This window comes from Parasteatoda tepidariorum, chromosome 8, assembly GCF_043381705.1.
Source record: "Parasteatoda tepidariorum isolate YZ-2023 chromosome 8, CAS_Ptep_4.0, whole genome shotgun sequence".
In the NCBI taxonomy this organism is placed as follows: Eukaryota; Metazoa; Arthropoda; class Arachnida; order Araneae; family Theridiidae; genus Parasteatoda; species Parasteatoda tepidariorum.
Window position 1 is genome coordinate 40,255,060 of NC_092211.1, and position 20,830 is coordinate 40,275,889.

Here is a 20,830-nt window from a genome sequence, read left to right on the forward strand (position 1 = left end):
AGCCAAGCATTTTTTTCTCATATCACTTACAAAGACTGCAATCTGCGTAATGCTTTTGAAAAATAATTTTTCTTCAAAAACAAGCGAGCATTTTAGTAGAAAATATCAAAACATTTAGTGATATAATGGGAACTTAAAAATTTTGGCATTGCAGAATTTGAATTTTTTATAATCATTAGTTTCTATTCATGTCACTCTTAAAAATGGAACTATAAAAATTCACCTGAAATAGCCAAAGGTCAGCTATTGTCGATCGAAATGGGCTACAGAAGGCGTAGAGCAGAACTCTTTACCTATGGCAACACGTCACAGGCTTTCACCAGTAGCGTGTGGAGAATCATAGAAGAAGGAAGTACGTTAGTTTATTACTTGATTTTCAAATAGAATAAAATCTTTAACAGTAAGTGACATGGAAATTTTGAAAATTATTTTTAACAATTAAACCCGAAAAATAATAAGAAAAAGAAAAATGTCGCTGCACATTCCATTAACATTCAACTACATACAACTGAAAAGAGGGAAGAGACAAAGACATGGAACCGGTTTTCTCACTAGATAGCGCATTCGAGCGTCGCGATTGTGTACGACTTGTGGTGACGTCAGATGTTGCATAAATGCGACGATGGGAATACAGTCGCATTGGTTTCATAAGCAGAATATAAGAAGTGCAGAAATAAGCAGCTAAATGCCTTATGATTATTTTAGAGAAATATAAATAAAGCTAAAAAATATATGACAGATAAACGTTTCTGGTAAATAATAAACTGAATTTGAAGAAGAACCTCAGAGCTCATATAAATCTTGATAGACTAAATTAAGCCTTACCTATTGAAACGCAGTGCTATAAGCGAAAGCAGAGAGCACGCCGCACTTTACTATACTCAAAATATAGCTACTTTGGCTTTCTGAAATTGAAATTCTAATGTGTTATTTGTTAGATTAAAGTAATTATTAATTCTGTGATTTTAACTTTTTAAGCGCATTACTTATCAACACTAATTAATTAAAATGATCAAGCTTTTAGTTTTTTGAAGTTAAGTTATAGAAAAACGAAATTAAACTATCTTATCGTCCTTTTTTCAAAATTAAGTGCTTTAACTGACTTGATCGCAATTCAAGTATTTGCTTGACTCATTTTCTCGTAGCTTATTTTTACTTCTTAATTGGATATTTTTACTTATATCTCATGTTTCTATGTAATTTTGCACATTTAATGAGCCGTCTAGTTTTTACTGCCCATAAACCCATTGTTTATTCTTATTTATTAATAATTTTTGGAAATTTGAACTTTTTTCTCGAAAAAGGTTAAAATGTAGAATTGGCGGCCTCTCTGATGTTTGGCAACTTGAAAACATGCCTATGTATATATATATATAGTTCGTTCACCAGGAGTTGAGACTTGGCTCCACCTCCTCGGACGCAGAGTTCATTTCAGCGCGGGGGAGTAAGAGGAAAAACATCTCCGTTGTTGAAATTGAGACAACCCTTAATTTGCGCCAAACATATAAAGTGAATTCTTTTTCACTTACTTTGCTTTATCATCTGCTAATATACCTTTTGTTACACTAGCTTATTTAATATAGTTTAAATTTAGAAACTGTTGTTCTCCCAGCGAAATGTCTCATAAAGGACAAACTATTCACTCAAAAGAAAGAAATATCATAAAAATTAGTGTAAAATATCATCAAATTTATGAAATATTCATTGTTAAAAAAATGCACATAAAGTTTGCGAAATAAATATTTTTGCCAAACGNAATTTTCAACATTTCCAAGCATCATTTTGTTTGGCATATTACATTACTGAAGAATGTCAAGTCATTCTTGACTTAGAGTTTGTTAGTAGTTACAAGTTTTGAAAGTTTTGTTTAGCTTATTTCTAATATTTAAGCAATGCCAAATTTTAAATTCTTCTTTTTAGTTCTTGAATTTATTAATAGTTCCAAGCTTTTTTGTTTGTTTGATTATTTCTAACAATTAAGAACTGCAAAATTTTGAATCCTTTGCAAATCAAGCTATGATAAAAGTATCACTATTTTCAATAAGTATGTAACAATATTTCTATATGAATGTATATCCTTCTATAAGAATACATGTATATAGTTGCAAAATCAATAGCAATCATTTACAACGTTCATTTATAAAGGCAATTATATGAAAATAATATATTGTCCGCTATATGTCATAAATGAAAGAAAACAGACGGTTTTTACCACTGTCATGTCAAAGACCAGTTTTTGACGGCAAAAACCCAACCCTGATATATACATATGAATATAAACCCATAACCAATCCCACAGTGGTAAATGGGACTTGTGGTAACCCGATGCTGTCATTAAAGAGAGAGACAGGAATAAAAGAATATCATGGCAACCTGAAACTGATTTTCAGCAAAATTTGACAGTTGAAATTTGGAATAATGCCTTATTGTGATCTGGCGCACCAACTACAATTACCAAGATGTCAAATAGATTTTAAACCTGCAAATTTTTTTTTAAAAAAAACATGTAGATGTTTGCCCAGGGGGTAGAGGCTACAAGTTATACCCTTTCTGTGATTTATTTTAGTTTCTCAAGATCCACTGCCCGGAAGTTGTCAAAACTTGTCAATTATTCTGCCACAGATCAAGTTATAGAAATCTTCCCTTAAAATTTGTCGTCAACTCAAGGGCCCCTCCATTCTACACTTTAACCTTGAAAAAATTATAAACAAGCTAGTACATATGTAACATATTGTGTTGTGTCTGTAATTCCCAGTTTTATTTTTTAAGAGAGTTTTAGATTAATTAATGTAACTTAAAATATTGGAGCAAGTATAAATGGCACCAAAACTTATTTTAACAACAATAATTATAACTGCATGATTTTTTAACTATGTTTTTTGCGGTAAAAACCTGCAAATGTGAACATTTCTAAGAAATTGTCTTCCAAACACTTTGTTTTTATTGACTAACTTGCTAGACTGTGATTAAAGTTTTAGTGCCTTTGCTGCAGTACGTGATGAAATTTTGAAAAAAGAAGTGTTTGGCACAGTGGTTTTAATACAAATAAAATGCTCATTTTAATTAACAAAACACGTCAGGAAATCAAACAGGAAATATTTTAAAATTTTTATTTTATAAAACTTGTTGCAGTTTTTAATTTTTATTTTCTTAGAACATTATGATCTCATCTGCTTTTAAGACGCACATTACACAATTGTTGCCGCCAATAACTTATAAGAATATTAATTTAATTAGTATATAATTAGCTAATACCAAATTTAAATGCACATTTCTAAATTGTGAGTATAATACATTGGAAAGTTTCAAATATAATTAAGTTAGGTTGCAACAATGAAATTTCATTTTTCAGGTAATATTATATTTGTATTGTAGTTTTCCACTATATTTTACTAGGGGCAATTTTTTTTATTTTTGTGATATTTCTATGTCAGATCATAATTATACCAACTACAAATAATATGGCACTAAAGTGAAACTGCATTATTCTTGGAATAAGTTGAATACATTTTTATTTATTGGCTTCTTTGGAGTTGGCTATGTATTTTAATCTTCAAGTTTGCCTCTTCTGTGATTTTTTTTATTTATTTTTTAGTTATTTGTTTGGTATAGCCTTGTTGTTTTCAAGACACCAAGGTTACATTGGAACCAGATTGGATACGGAAATCTTCCCTTTTGTTTATAAACATTCAACACACTAGATTAATTTTACATATAAATTACCCTTTTCATTAACTTTTTCATATTATAGTTTTAGTATTTTTTAAAATGTTTTTTTTGTGTGTGTGTGTGTTTATTACTAAAAATGAAAATATTTTTATAGTAAAATGTTTGAAAACAGACAAGATACCAATCTCCTACGTAACTCTCTGATATCTTCATCTAAATGCTTGAAAGATATACAAGTAAGTATTTTAAAAATATAACATAACAAAACTCAAGTAATTAAGTCAATATATTAAAATCTGCAACTTGAATCATAATTTTATTCACTTTTTTTATCGTAAAAATTATTGATTTAGCTCCTTCATGAAAGCAATGCTTAAAAAATTTTTTTGCCTTTTGAAGAAAATATAGCCTTTTTAAAGTGTAAAATAAATTAGACTGTCTTATAAAACATTTTTATGCATATGAACTTCTAATTAACTAATAAAAACTAATAACTTAATCACAAAGAAATAGTAAAAATTGTCAAATAATAAGCATTAAGTATCATTTATATTTACTATTTTGCATTTATAGTCGAACCTTGTTTATGTCATATAAAAAGTAATTCACACTTTTAGCTTGAAATATTTCTTAAAAGAATTGTTCATTATGCAAGCATTTTATATGAACTGTGTGAAATATGTTTTCTAAACAGAAATTCCTATTTTGAATCTGTAAAATGATGAATATTTTATTTTTACTGATAAAAGTTTTTATTTTTCAGTAAATTCTTTAAAATTTTTTCATTCTCATAATAAATACAACAAATTACTTTTAGAGTTACAGAAACAAAGAAATATATATTAGTTAATAAAATGAAATCTGAAAAGTCTGTGGCACATTTTTGTTTTAAAAAAATGCTGACTGCTAACCACAGTATTTTATAATGAAATTTTAAGAGAAAAAAGTTGTTTTGATCTGTTCCAGTTTTTACCAGTAGAACAGTATTACTGAATGAAAATGTAGAAGTTTTTTAAGAAAACATTGAGGGGAAATTGTCTCCCTTAACATCTTATAGGCTAAAAAAGACTTTCAGTCGTATTATAGCGCAAAAAAAACTTCTCCTGAAATTTTGTAAATGAGAATTTTTGTTTTAGTCATAACTCTTCTCAGCCACATATAATTCAATTAACTCTTCCATTTAACATCAGTAATGGTTAAATTAGCAGAACTATAATAAAATATACAGAATATTCAATACCTACTCTTATTACTTGATTAAAAAAACTTCATCTGCTACAAAAATATATAGATTGAAAATAATGGTCAACATGCTTCAAGTTCTCAAAAATAAGCATCCATTCTTAAGACTTGACAGATGTGAATGATAAGTAATAATAGTGATTTGAAATATAAGACATAAAGTTGCCAACAAAAAATGGAATATAAAGATGAGAAACAAGACTAGAAAAATTTCAGTAATCAAAAAAGAATAAAAATAAACATGAAAAGGAACAGAACGAGAAAAACCACTGTGGCTGAAAGGGGCAAATCAAGGTAAAATGCACTCGCTAAGGAGAGGTGATAAGAAACTAATGTCGTTACAAAAAAGAATCAGCATTCATATAAATAAAATAAGATTCCAAGGCATCAAGATAAGCTGATATGACTAAAATGGAAATAGTTTGGACATTGTAAAAATTGAATTTATGTCAAAGATTCCAACAATGCGCAGCAATTGATTATATCTCGTATTCTTAATAATAGACATATCTATCTAGCATATGAGAACATTACACATTCTCTAGGATAATTTTTTATTTAAATTAACTTTATTAACTATTTCTTAAATAAAATCATAAACATGTAAACGAAACAATGAACATTTGTGCGAATCAGTAGCATCTTTTAGTTATTGACCTCTGGATTGGAGGTGAAATTTTCTTAATTTCTATCACTGCTTTATGATTAATAGAGAAATTCAAGAAATTCTTTTTTGTAGAGAGTTAAATAACTCTTTAAGTTCCTCTCATAACTAAAACAAAATATTTATTTTTAGATAAATCAAGGATCCTGCAGCTTAAAAGATGAAGGTACAGCTGCACAGGTTGTAGCATCAACAATCAATTCTATGACAAGTAATTTATATGGAATCAACACTTTTCATGAGCTTTTTCACCAGCAGCAAAATATCAAAAGACGATGCCATGCTGTAGTGTTTATCAACTTGTTAAAGTAAGTTTCTTTCTTCTTGCATGTTTTCTGTTAAAAATAATTTCACTTAATAATTTTTAAAACTGTGTATGAATTTTTATTAATAAAATAATAAATAATAATAGTGTAATTTTAACTAAAAGTTTCTTCGGTGCTACTTAGTACACCAATAAGACTTGCATCTAATCCTCTAATTAATATTTTGTATGATGATGTGACTTCTTCACTTTCTTCAACCCTTTGTTAAAAGTATTTCTATCAATTCTTATATTTAATATTAAGAAATTTTCTTAGGCAGGGTTATTTATACTCTGATAAAGAAAAAAACTTACTGATGCTAAGAGATATTTCCATTATTGAGTTTTTAAAAGGTGAAAATAAAATAGTTTTTAAATGCTTTTTTTTTTTTTTTTTCCCCAATGAGCTGCACAATCAGTCTTCCCAATGAACAGACCTAGTGCGTTCTCCAGAAGTGGTATCCACTCTTTCAGGACCACCACAATGGGTGAGATACCGTTGGCCATGTTAATTTGGACGTCTAGTTTCTGCCACACTAGATGGCAGCACCGAGACTCTATTTGGATGCTAAAGTGCACTAGGAATTTAATTTTGCCGGAAATGCCAAGAGCCAATAAGGCACTCCAGGGATCTTTTACATGCCGCATAATCATACGACATGGCCATTGAGGATTTTCTGCATCATGAAAATCCAGTGTCTAGGCCAGGGATCGAACCCACAGACTTGGGCCCTGAAGGACGAAATTTAAATGTAAAGATATTTCAATTATAGAGTTTTTAATAGTCAAAGTTTTTACTACTCTTGATATAATACGAGTAAACAAATCATGCAAAAAATGGTGTATATACATGAATATTCATATAGGTATGAATGAAGTAGAGGGCCAATTATCTGTATCATTAAAGCCATAAGTTTGTTTTGTTTGTTTTTTTAATCTTTTCCGAAAAATTTCTGACAATGCTTCTTTATTTTTAGAATATCTGAAAGAAAAAGAAAATGATTTTTTTCTTTTTTTTATTTTGTTTCAATGTGAGTGACAACTGGCAAGTAGTTTCTAGTACGGGGTCTCATTTTTATTTCTTCCAAAAATTTGAAAAGAGTGGTGAAACACACTTTGAAATACTCTCACTCAATCTTAAAACACATTTTGTTGGCAAATTTTGTAAATAATAAAATGTTACAAAAGTTGAATCTTATAAACATGTCATTTTTAGTTTGCTATAATAGGCTCAACTACAATTGCCAGTCCTAAGCCTGCAAAAAGTGTGAAGAGAAGGTACATACAAACCTTCTCATAACCGTTAAATGATACAGTGGTTTGTAACACTGTTCAGCATTATGATTACCTTTTGTGATTGAACACATTTCTTTATTATTTTTTCCTATGCAGATAATCAAAGTGATTAAAAAAAATAAAGTAATATTAAAATTGGATCTTTTTCTTCGATTTCTTTTTCTTCTGTAGCTACTATAATTTTTTTTTTCTTTTTGCTTTATAAAAAAATAATTCAAATCAGTACAGGAAATATTCTGTTAATTGAATTGAATTATTGTGAAATAATAAACCCCGAAATATTATATGACTTCTATTTTAATGAAATAACCTATATTTCTTGGTATACATTTTTAAGTAAAACTGAATGTTTGAATTGTAAAATTAACATACTGCATAAAATGTAATCCAGGCTGAATGGAAACTTTTATTTGTTTTAAGTGAGACTTTTTTTTTTTTCGACATTGCCCTTTTATCTATTTAGCATTAAAATTTCTCTAAGAAGCTAGATTATCTAAGTGTAGAACTGTCTTTTTATAGATTCAAAATCTATTTGTTGTAAAGTTTTGATTTTCCATAATTTTTCCTTAGCACTTAGGAATATTTTATTTTATAAGATTTTTTTTTCCTCTTGCAACTTTTAAAAAATAATTTTAAGTCACTATCTTTCAATGCTATGCTTCAATTTCAGGTCTCAAAACATTTCCTGTCCAGATGCAGATAATTTCTATCAGACCAATTTTTTAGATGTGGATAATTTGAATTGGAGTTATTACTTGCAACTGAACTTTCTGTGCAACTGGAGTGAATATTTCATCGAAGTAAAAATCTTATAGTATTTTAAATTTAAGACAGCAAGTGTTCATTTATCAGCTAATAATTATATTGTGCTCCTAAGTAGAATAATTTTTTAAATATTTATTTTTCAGAAACTATTAAACCAATTGCCTTCAAATTTGGCATTTATTGTTATTTTATTTATTAGATTGAGAAATTTTACTATTCAAAGAATTTTGCTTATGACAGAGAGTACAGACATGAGATTTTTCCGATTTTCTAAACTTGAGGAAAATTAAGTTTCTAAACTTTATTATTATTTTATTCTCTTTAATTATGATTTATTTGTAAAACTTGACAGTTTTCTGTACTATCATAATATACTTATTTAAAGTTTTATTATTATACATGTACATGCATAATAAAACTTTAAATAAGTATGCAAATAACTTAAATATTTTCTTTTTGTGCAATATAGTTTCACATGTTTTTTTATTTATTTTTTGTGAATTAATAGATATTTCCAATTGTTTTCTGAAGCAATTAAAATTCTGTTAGTCTAAGAATTAAACTGTATATATAACAGACTGAATAATCTGCATGCCTGAAGACATCCTTTTACCTGTTGCTTTACTTGCTGAAAAGAAGTTTTCTAATACGATTATTTAATGGGAAAATTATGCATAAAGAAGAAATTTCTATACCAATTTTCCTAAGTGCAAAACATTTGGTTGATTGATACTGTTATTGATGATATGGAGATTTTTTCTAAAAGGAAAAATGAAATTTTGATTTATTTATTTATTTTTTTATGTATTTTACCCAAGCATATTTTTTTCATAATTGTTTAATAACTATTTGCTCCTGGCTTTGAAAACAGTAGGTACTACAGAAATTTTATTACTGACTAAGCCAGTTGTAGCATATATTAAGAGTGGCCATTTTTTCAAAAATTGAAAATTAAAAACAATTATAAAAACTTTTGTTATTAATAATGTGAGGCATTTCTTTTGAAGCATTTCTGAAAATGGTAAACATCACAAGGTCTGTTCCTAAAATGAAAAATAAACTGAAAACTAGCAAGAAATGAAGTAATTTACAAAATATTATAAAATATTCATAATAATTTCATGTTTTAATAAAAATAATAGCACATTGCAGAAAATGTCTTTTTTTTTTTTAAATTTGTGGCTATAATATAATATTTTAATCACTATTTGTTTTATTTAATGGTTAAAGACAACTGTTAATTTTTCGCTACCATTGTCTCCAGATCATTTGCTCTGGTAAAATATTTTGTTTGTTGGAACCAACCAATTCCAAGACTCACCATGGTAAGTGGAGAAGACAAAAATTAGGACTGATAAAGCAACCACCTGTCCATTTTGTCTCTTCATAGTCATAAATTTTCATATTTGCGTAATTTATTAATACATTTTGAGTTTTTTTGCATTAATCTTTTTTATGAATATTTTTGATTATACAGGAGTATGAGTTGGAAATTTTAGCTTTGTTCTTATCTGGCTATTTTGTCATTTGATCTACTTTTCCATCATATCTATTGAATTATAAATATCTTGTGTTAATTGTTTTAATAAAATAGCATTTTTTTATTTAGTGTGCTCACCAACTACAGCCTGATGTCCTTTCAGTTGTTTTAAAAAAACTACTAGAACCACAGTATGAAGGAGAATTAAAGTTCTATGCATGCCATTTGGCATTACAAGCATCTATCAGGAAAACACTTGAAATGCCTTCTTCATCTGTTGAAAACTCTAATGCCGAAGTAAACTTTGCGTTTAATTTCTGCCTTCCACATTCATACTCTGATGAAGAAGATGGTCACAAAGATGAAGAATTCATCATTAAAAACTTGGCACCTGAACATCTTCAACCTATATTTGACATCATTTTAAAACGCTTAACCAATGAATCCGATCAAAAGTGTGATATATATTTTATTAAAGTTGTGCTTCATGGTGTCAAAACTGTTTTGAAGTTAGTGAATAATATAAGTACGGATGAAGTAGCAGGAAGTTGTGTTAAAAAACTTAATCTGTTGGCGCCACTCTTCGTACAATGCCTCACTGGAGACACTATGGTATCTGCTATTCTTCAAAATATGGAAAAACCTTTCCAGTGCTTAGTGGATTCTGGTTACCAAATAATGTCTTGGGAAATTAATGAACTTTATTTAGTCTTTCTTCTACTAAACTTTTTGAAAGATTTTAAGGCTAAGTCTGTGACTAGCCCAGAAAGCAAATTATCATTAAATACAGTTTCTAGTTATTGTAGTGATTTTCATACTTACATGAAGCAAAATGATTTATCTTACAAAACACTTGCTGATTTGAATGAGAAATATTTGAACAGCTGTATTAAGAACAAAGAAAATTATTATCTTTTATTGACAGTCATTGTGAAACATCATTATCCGTATGCTTCTCGTAAGTATATTATGTAACATTTTTTAACGTTTTGCTTAAGCGTTGATTTTTTTCTTTTAAGAGACCATCTGGGATAAACTTTCCTTTATTTATGTAAATTATTTCCTACATTATTCTTTCTTTTATAAATAAACCACTCAAATAACAATAATTTCTAAATACTAGCCTTAACAATCTATATCAAAAATACTTTTAATTATATTGCTAAAAAATTTAGATTAACATAATGAAATAAAAAATATACAGACATTTGTGCTCTGTTATTAGCTACCTCTTATTTTATTTATTTTAATTTAAAAATGGTATGTCCCTGATTTTAAATCAATATAAATTTATTTCGCGTAGTAAAATATAACTTTGCAAAATAAAAGGTAAGAATTGAATAATTAAAAAAATATTTATCAGGTTATAAAATCTATGAAAAATTATGAAGAATTAAATGATAGATTAAGGATTGTAGTGATGATTTTAGTTTCCAAGATTACATAGATTTTTTAAATATTACCAGTTTATGAACCTCTGGCATCTACGAATTGAATATCAATGCTGTGTTTACATTTAGTGTTTTAAAATAATGTACCATGAACTCTTACTTATTCTCTAATAATAAACTACGACTTTTTTCATAAAATGTTTTAATAAATATAACTGTCTTTGTGATTAAATGTTTTGTATATCTTTATACATAACTACATAGGTGCTGCAGAATGCCTTCTTTCAAATCCTCAACTGTGGGAACAATACAAGTAAGAATAAAACAAGCTCTTTTATATTTAGTTTAATTTTTTGCTTATTAATTACCATTACCTGAATGTGAATATCTGAATATATTTTTTTCACTTTTTTTCAGTGTAATTAATTTGTTAGAAGAAAATATTACCATTTTTCATCCTTTTGAACTGGAGATTACTTTAGCTGATGCGATTGTCAAAACAAAGTCTAAAAATATGCAAGATAGGCTTTTGAGTGTATGTAAACATTATCTTATGTATATCTACCATTTTAATCATCATACATTTATCGTTGTCAGCTTTTTATAATCTTCCTCATTTCAAACGGTAAAATCTAATCATGTGATTTAATCATTTTCTAATAGGTATTTTACAAACTTCTGTCTCAAGCTACAAATGAAATTTATAATAAGACTCTTGAAAATATACTAAAGAATTGGGGCTTCTGTGAATATTTTATGACAACCAACTTTGATGCTCAACTGACCCAGCTGTCACGCAAAACTATGACGCTTAAAGAGGTATATTTTAGTCAGTCTACCTTTAATGATAAGGAATCACAACAAATTCTATATAATAATTGACCTCCAAAGTGCTTTGCCTACAGTAGTTATTTTTAAATTAGTTTAAGGATTTTTTTTGTCTCCTTCACAAGATGAAGTTATCTGAAACTATTTCTCTGCAACAGAAATATTTTAGTCAACTTTTATTTGATTAGAACCATTACAAATTTATGCCGACCAAATTCTCTCATTTAAGCAGCTGATTTTATGCTTTATAATTTTATTTTTGAATTTTATTTACAAGGATTTTGGCTACAACTATGTAAAAATTATATACGACCTGATGCTTGCAAAACGAAAATTTTTAGCATGTTGGCAAAATTGAACAAATGAAGCTTACCTAAATTGTTATTTTGCTGTCTCTGTGGATATTGTTAGAAAGTAGGGCATGTGAGTTGGCATCTATCTAAGATACACTTGTTAATTTACTTCTATACAACTCAGTCCATCATTAGATTAGTCAAATTAGGTTGAGGTTAAATTTAAATTAAAAATAACACTCATATAAACTATTCTAATTCACTTTCACTTCCAAAACACTCAGTCAACCGCCGAACAGTTCACTTCTCTATGCCTCATAATTAGTTGGAAATAAGATAAATGTTGGGCATAAATTAGGAATTTCAACCATTAATTCATTTTTGATTCACTAACTCTTCCATAATTAGATTATGGTTAGGTATAATTTAGAAATTAAAATTAGATTACTTCCAAACCACTGATTCCACCATAATTAGCATTACCACGTAGCACTTTTTTGCCATACTTTTTTCAGAATAATATTTTTTTAATTACTGTCGTCAAGTCCCTAACAGTTTTTCATAACTGTTAATCTATATCTAACTGTATGTCTATTATATAACTGTGTTTTCATTCTGTGTGCCTTCCGTGTTCATAATTAAAATTGTAAATAATTTAAATTGGAAAAAAATTCTAATTTTTTTTTTAAATTAATGAAAAGCATTTATTATTTTGTTTTTTAATATTTAAAAGTTAACATAATTAAAATTTTTAATAGTTTAAATTGGAAGAAAATTTTGATTTTTTTTTTTCAAATAAATAAAAAGCATTTATTATCTTGTTTTTTAGTATTTAAAAGTTAACTTACTCCATCACTTCATTGTTTAGGCTTGTAAAAATATGAACATTGGTTTTAATTACTTTAAATTGAATGAATAAATCTTAACTAATTTTTTACTTTAAACTTAAATAATTTTTTATATCTATTTAGACTAATCAGTTATTTTCAGCTAGATAGTATGTAATTGAAACTTAATAGTATATATCAAACTTATTTATCTTTGGATTACACATATTGAAGAAGTGATTAAGTTTTTTCACAAATTGATAAAATGTGTTAACATTAAGCCTTTAAAACAATTTTTTTCGTATTATCTTAATTTATCTGCTTATATGTTTTTATTTCATAATAAGTTTGTAGGGCTTAATCTTCATGTAAAATATTCTGATATTTAAAATTATATCAATCTTTGCTAGATTGAAGAGACACTTCTTCCTCTGTTTGTGCAATCTCCTAAAGTAGTTTTGCAATTTTTGATTGAACAAGCCATGATGCAAGGTTTAGATGGAATGGAAGCTTTAAAAGTAATTTAATTTTTTTTTCCTCAAGTATTTCTCTCTATTATTTTTCTTTCAAGTTATTTTTTAATTTTATATTACCCAATTATGATATGCGGTCAAACTTCAATATCTTGGACTCGTAGGGAAATACAAAAAATTTTGTGGTCATTTATTATTACTAATATTATTTCAGCTTTTTTCCACTTAATTTTTGATAAATAGTAATCTTTAATCATTATCGGGTAATGAACCTATTAAGTTTTTGGGTTTTATGATTTAAGGGTAACCAAATATTTTGTTAAATCAGTGATTGCCAAGAAATAAATAGTAATCTTTAATCATTATGGGGTAATGAACCTATTAAGTTTTAGGGTTTTATGACCAAAGGGTAACCAAATATTTTGTTAAATCAATGATTGCCAAGAAATGTATTCAGCTAAAAAATAGTTTTTTTTATTCTTTGCATAATTTTTCATGATATTGTAAAAAATGTGTTACCTAAGTTTGTGATACTGAGGCTGGAATATATCAGTTACTAAATTTAAACAAGAACACCACATTAATTCACTCAAAAAAGCCTATTTTCTTCTAAATGAGTTTTAAAATTGCATAGTAAATAAAAACATTTATGTTTAATTTAAAATAACTACATGCTCTGAGCTAAATTTAATCTTGAGTGAAATAAATAATGTGAAACAAAATATCTATATGGTTAATAAAGTAATTCTTCCCTTTCAAATTTTATAATAATGACACCAAAATTGATCAATCATTTCTTATAAAATCCTTTTCATAGTTTAGCAGGCTAAATAGCACTAATGTAGTTTCTGTTGCACATATGATTTTTTTTTCTTCGGTTTTATCAAAATGGTGATATATTGAACAAAAAACTACCTTATAAGTTAGGTTTTAACAGTTAATTCATCAAAAACTAGTTCCATTGATGCCATGAAATTTCATACAAATTGGATGAAAATTAAAATCTACTAAAGTTGATCAATCATCTGTTATAAAATCCTTTTCATTGTTTAGTAGGCTAAATAGCATGAATGTAGTTTCTGTTGCACATAGAAATTTTTTTAATTTGTTTCAGTTTTATCAAAAGGGGGATACATATTGATCAAAAATAACCTTATAAGTCAGGTTTTAACTGTTAATTAATAAAATAAAAAACTAGTTCCATTGATGCCATGAAATTTCATACAAATTGGATGGAAATTGAAACTCCCCTGTCTAGAGTTTTGAGGAAAGACCATTTAAAATACATGATGGTTTATTTCATCCATATGCATATTGTTGCAGAATGACTGTGCATCTTTCTTATTTCTATGACTTTTGATTTAAAATTTCATAACAATCTTGTAGAAATATGTATAGTGTTTTCAATGTGTTTTATTGTAAATTGTCAATCTTTAAAGGTTTCTTATGCAATATATAAAAATTCACAAAAGGTGTGAGCCAAAAAGAGGTTTTAGAAAACTGTCCTCAATGATACTTTCTCATTTTTGTCACACAGTGGAGAATTATTTTTATGTCTGAACTATCTTTTCAATATGAAAACTTAAACACAAAATGTATGTCTTAAAAATAGAAAATTTACGTTACTAAATGTCATTTCTAATAATATTGGAAAAGTGAAATTTATAATATTTTAATATTCATATAGGTGCTGAAAACTATTCCTATAGCCTGTGTATATGAGTGCCATGAGGAGCCAGTTGCTCCTTTGATTACTATACTATCTCCTTACTTTGAGCACAATTTAAGAGCAAATGAAGCCAAGCATTTTGTCATTCTGCTGAAAACTTTAATGGAGGTACAGTATTAACATTATTTTAAAGGCTTTATTGAATTTTGTTAGTATGTAAGAAATTTCTTTATTAAAAATTAAGCATGTTGTGCAGAAACAGTTATGAAGGTTTAAAAAATTATTCCTTCTCTGCAGAAATTCTAAACATTTTGCTTGAAACTAGTCAATTAGGTAGGCATAAATAAACAAGCTTTATGTTTTATACAAAAAAATTGAAATTTTAATTATTTTTTTTTTTTTACACTTTACTAATGGTAGTAGGCTATGATATCCTTAATGTTTGAAAACTGTGAGTTCTTTTCTTTAGATTAACTTATGTTCCCCTTAGGTTGTTAGACTAGGCTCCCATGACCACAAGGTATTCTAGTGGAATGGCCGTAAATGAAGGAATTGAGTGTTTGCCCTCGATTGAAGTGGCCCAAGTTTGTATCCTAGTGGTACTTGGTTGATACAAATTCTGCCCCAAGCTTGCACTGACCACAGTTCTGACATAAAATTTCTTCAATGGTATGATCGTGTGTTAGAATCTCCTTGCCATCGAGCTAACCGTAGAATGATTCATTTTGTGGGGTTTTTCTATGTGAAACTCAAATCCGGGTTAGTTCCATCAAAAAGTCCTCATTGAAGGCTAGTTTATCATTTTTATTAGATAAAGTTTACAGCCCTGATCAAATAACTTATACTTAATGTCATTTATCATTGGCACAGTGTAGTTGATTCTAACTCTTATATCATTGAAATCTACATTAAATTCAATATGAAGGATATAGAATAAAAGGTTAAAAAATGTACAGCCACTGAGACGGTTATCTTTTTTATTTGTATAACTTCTAGGATTATTTTTTAAAAAAAATTATGAATGCATTACTTATTTTTGTTTTTGTACTTTTTTATTTTTGCTTTTGTACCATTATTTTACTGTAATATTTGTCTGGAATTACATAAATGCTTTTTAAATTTCAGATGCAAGTTACTGAAGACATTCTCTCTTTTGATTCCTTCTTAGATAAGTGCATTTTTCCGAATTCACTTATTCAAAGTGCTCAATTCAATCAGCTTGAATTTACCCTTGAATGTTTGCATGTAAGTGTATTTTTTAATTTTATTCTAAAAATTTTAGGATATTTTTTTTCTTCTGTTTGTGATAATTGTTTTAATCTATCTAATAAATAAATTTTAAATTAAATTAAGAAGAGGTTTAGTGTGATCGGTTATGGCTCTAAACAAAGTTGATGTCATATGTTTTACAGATGTGTGAAATAAAACTATTACAATAGTTTTATACTATACTCCATACTATAGTTTTATACTCGAAATGTGGAAATATTTTCAACCTTAATATTTGATAACTAAACTTAATAAAATTCATTTCAATAAATAAAATTAAACAAAAAAATATTAATTACTTATTAAGTAAACAAATTGTATTCTTATTATTCTATATAGTTTTATGACGGAAGAAGTTGAATATTTTTACTATTTTTACACCTAAAGATGGTTTTAAGCCTTTTTATTTGTGTTTAACCAAATTTTGTTCTTATTAACTAATGATTACTATTTAGTTTTTTATTATTTATTTATTTTTGAAGTCATTGAGATGCTAAAAAATGTTTAAAAAAAATTATACTTTTACCTAATTTATATATATATATGCAAACCAATGTTTTAAACTTCTCATAAGTCATCAAATGTTGTATTATTTGTTAAATTTGTTTATTTATTAAAAATATAATGTATAAGTACTTAGCAATATTTTTAAGTTTAACCAAGTTGCTTTATTTATTATAGGTTGCTTTAGATATTCTTATTAGCAATGATGCCCTGGAAATCGGTAGTGACAAATATATTTCTCTTTTCAAACATCTGGGTACAATTTTGTGTTTCTGTATTGAAAACAACCTTGGAAAGCTTAAAGAAACTGTTGTAGACATAATGAAATTGCTTTCAAATCATAAAAAGAAGCCACAGTTAGATGCTCTTTTTAATAGTGAGAACTTCATTTGTCCCATATATAATCAATTTCTGCTGTATTATATAGTATTATTATACTTGTTAAATGGTTAATTCCACAATCACTGAATTAACATGCTAATAAATGCAATCAAAATAAAATTAATTTGTCATATGTATGTTTCTATACATTTGAACTCATGATATACTTTTCCTTCATTTCCTATATATAATCAATATCTTATTTCTATTGTATTATACAGTTTCTGTGTTATGATGTTTGTTATTTTTTATACTTGTTAAAGCTGTGCTATTATACCTGCATGAATAACCATCACTTATGAATGGTTTTGTAAATTTTGCAGATGAGAATAAAGATTCCAAACATCAATTATTTGATGTTGAAAAGGTTCTTAAATTGTATATCATAAGCATCTTCTACAAAGAAACAAATCCAGGTATTTTTACATGTTTTTTTTTTTATATATACATATATATAATTGTATTTTTCCCCTAACTCAACTCCAAGATTGTCAGTTGCAAGATGTAAACAATAAAAAAAAATTCAAAAGTTCTCTTTTATAATCATACAGTAGGCTAGTAACAATTATGTTTAAAATAACAGATCTGATAAATATAACTAAATTTTGAAAACTAGCTTATATTGGGCTGCATGAAGAAAAATAATCTAAATCCTCGATGTAATTATATATACATGGTAAATATGGCATTATTTTTTGTAGTTTTGATCTAGAGTCACGATCAGTTGATCTTTTGTTAATTCTTTGCTTGTGGACTCTCCTGTTTGGTGAAAAAGAATTATAATTCATAAAAAGAATAAAATATGTCAGTAAAAGAATAAAATATGTCAGGAAAACATTTATCAACCTGTTTATTTAGGTTTTAGTAAAAATGTCTACTGTCTATTTTGAGTCAGGTGAAGTAATTTGGTTACAAAAGCAGCCTTTTTGCAGCTGATTTTGCTAGATTGTAGCTACGGAAAATTATTATAATTTTAGATTACATTTCATAAAGTCATTATTTTAATACATCTTCTTAGTACATTTTGTAATTATTGTTCAGCAATAAAATGGAGTAAAGTGGTCAGATTCGGAAAAATTTAACTCAAAATAGATATTATATTTAAAAATTACTCAGCTAGCAAAAAAGCTCATTCCATGTGTGTTAATGTTATTTTAATTTCTAGTTTCACCATCAACCTGACTTAAAATTTGGTCAGTCAAGTTTATATTGTCAAATCTTTTTATCAAAATATATATTATACGTGTATGTAATTTTTAAAAATAATGAAATTGCTTTTTTCTTTTAAAGTAAGTTTTATAGCTTTTTCCTCAATTACCGTTATGAAATACACAAAGCCTTAATTCCTTTTTTAGATTATTAGAAATTAAGTTACTGATTCGTTACTCTTGTGTATAATTGTTGTTCAAACATTCTCTATTAATTTTTTTTCTTTCTAAGCTTCCTGATTCTGGCTTGAATTCATTATGTTATATTTTTTTATTTACTTTGAGAAAATTTTCTAATTTATTTAAATATTAATAATCATGACATTAGATTTCAGTTTTTCTTTTCTTATTTTCAATGTCTTAAGCAACTGCTTACAACAAAGCTTAAAGCATTTTTGGGAAAAGCATCTCAAATTATATCTTTATTTTGTTTTGGTGACTAATACCTTTTATTTTAGTTCTGATTTATGAATTGGTTAGAATTATAAGCTATAATTTTCTATTTAACTAATTTTACTCCACTTTTCCTAGACCAACAGACTGATCTACTTAAATGGAAAAACGAAGTGATTAAAGAAAATTTCCATTATTTGTGGATTTGGTGTTGTATTACCAGCGATGTTGATGATTTTGTAGATCATCTTTCATTCTATGGACTCTCTTATGTGGACTTTTTGAAATATCTGCCAACGGTAATCTATAAGTGAATATTTTCTATCCATTTTACTTTGTTCTTTTAAATTAGTTTAGCTTTTTATTTCAAATCAAAACAACCATGTTAGATGTGAACTTATTAGTACATTATTTTTTTTAACTGTTAGATATCATATAAAAGCCTACAGTAAAGTTTCTCGTGGGAATTAGTCATTTGGTTGCTTTAATGATGTACTGGCAGTGAAAACAAAACTCTCTGAATAAACTTTAATCTGATGCTCAAAATTTTCATTCTAAAATCCAAAACCATGAGTCATATATAGGACGTTCAAATAATATTAAAACCAATCACAACAACAAGATTTTTATTTTTATATGAGTCTGCTTCTAATGGTGCCACCATGTTGCATGGATTGATATTCTGTGCCAGAAGGCACCTGAAGTGATAATCTATACCATTTTGCTCAAATACATTATTTCTGTATGATTCTGTGCCAATTTTAACTTTCGATTATGCCTGATCCAATTATATCCAATTTAACCTAAAACTCCGAAGTATAATCAATGTATAATATGCTTATATTAGGAAGAGAAAGAATGTAATTTATAAAAAGGTGGGGTCGGTTTATAAATGATGGCTGGTCGATAAGATTGGATTGCAGCAACCACAGTGCAGGCGTGAAATATCCTCAGTAGTAGACGGATCATGGGTTAGAGACCCTTTGCCATCAGGCTAACCGTGGGAGGTTCTCGTCGTCTTCCGCTCCGTGTAGCCCAAATGTGTATTCATTCCATCAATAAGTCTTCCACGAAGGCAACTTTCTCCCAATACTTGATACAGGAGTTCCCTTGTATTCCGTATTGGGTTTAAAATTACCAGGCTCTTGCTTGCTGCAAGTCTTAGACGAATTAACAATTTTTTTTATTCTTCATTTCCTTTCACCCCAAGGCTCAAAGTTGCCCTTAAATTTCTTTTTTACAAAAAATGTCCTTTAATTTCTTAATTATTAAAAATTTCAATAAATGTCCTAAAAATTTTGGGTTTTCTTAAATTTTTGAAGTTAACAGTAAGAATAAATATTATTTTTCTAAAAAAGAATTGAAGAAATTTGGTTATCTGCCGTATAACGAAATAATTGCCAAAATTTTCATAGCATGTCAAGTATAGTATTAATCCATTGTTAGAAATAATTATCCTTCATTTGATGCCATGGAAATATTTTATGTTAGAGAAATATATATGAAAAGCTTCTATCTGTCTTCCCCATCTCATCACTGTATGATATTCTACTGTTTTTAACAGGAGAATTCTCATTCAAATCCAATGTGTATTGAGTGTAAATCCTCAATTTAAATGTGTAAATGTGCCTTCCTAAAAAGTGACCCTTCAAGCATATGATACAAACAACTATTCATCGCAAAAATGCTTTTGTCAACAAATCATGGATATTTTAATGAAATTATGTGTCTGCATTGCAATTTTTAAGGTTCAAGCTACAATAGCTGAAGTTATAAAATTAGACACAAAAATGTAATTTTTCTTGAAAAAAACTTTCGTTAATTGATTCAGGTTTCTGACAGTAAAAATAGAACGGTATGGCGACACTGTAAAAGATCTTATCTTAATATTTTAGTTTGCGAATGGTCAAAGGGTTGGGCAACTTTTTATGTCTTTCTCATATCTCAAAAACTGTTTGGGTTAATCAAAAAATTTAACCCATTTTTATAAAACTTGCTAACTTGAAGACCATTTTGTGTAAAACATAATTATGCATTATTATTTTTAAAAAAGTTATACAACAGTGATAAAAATGATTTGAATACACATATAAATTTTAAATTAGCAAGCAAAACTCTGAATTATTAAATATTTACCTAATAAATTTGTTAAAAGTTATAAATGAATTATGCAA

The 20,830-nt window shown here is 27.4% G+C and overlaps 1 protein-coding gene across 1 annotated transcript in view; it reads left to right on the forward strand.

The window, feature by feature from the left end:
* The first annotated feature begins 653 nt into the window (after positions 1-653).
* The window catches only part of LOC107450508 (uncharacterized), a 28,679-nt gene continuing 8,502 nt past the window's right edge, over positions 654-20,830 (forward strand). Inside the window, exons 1-14 of the mRNA XM_016066419.4 lie at positions 654-944; positions 3,824-3,905; positions 5,708-5,883; positions 7,846-7,975; positions 9,550-10,378; positions 11,076-11,124; positions 11,229-11,346; positions 11,475-11,630; positions 13,170-13,277; positions 14,920-15,069; positions 16,027-16,146; positions 16,852-17,050; positions 17,379-17,471; positions 18,795-18,955. Coding sequence (XP_015921905.2) covers positions 3,828-3,905; positions 5,708-5,883; positions 7,846-7,975; positions 9,550-10,378; positions 11,076-11,124; positions 11,229-11,346; positions 11,475-11,630; positions 13,170-13,277; positions 14,920-15,069; positions 16,027-16,146; positions 16,852-17,050; positions 17,379-17,471; positions 18,795-18,955 — 2,367 coding nt within the window. The 5' untranslated portion in view covers positions 654-944; positions 3,824-3,827. The remainder of the gene's footprint in view (positions 945-3,823; positions 3,906-5,707; positions 5,884-7,845; positions 7,976-9,549; positions 10,379-11,075; positions 11,125-11,228; positions 11,347-11,474; positions 11,631-13,169; positions 13,278-14,919; positions 15,070-16,026; positions 16,147-16,851; positions 17,051-17,378; positions 17,472-18,794; positions 18,956-20,830) is intronic.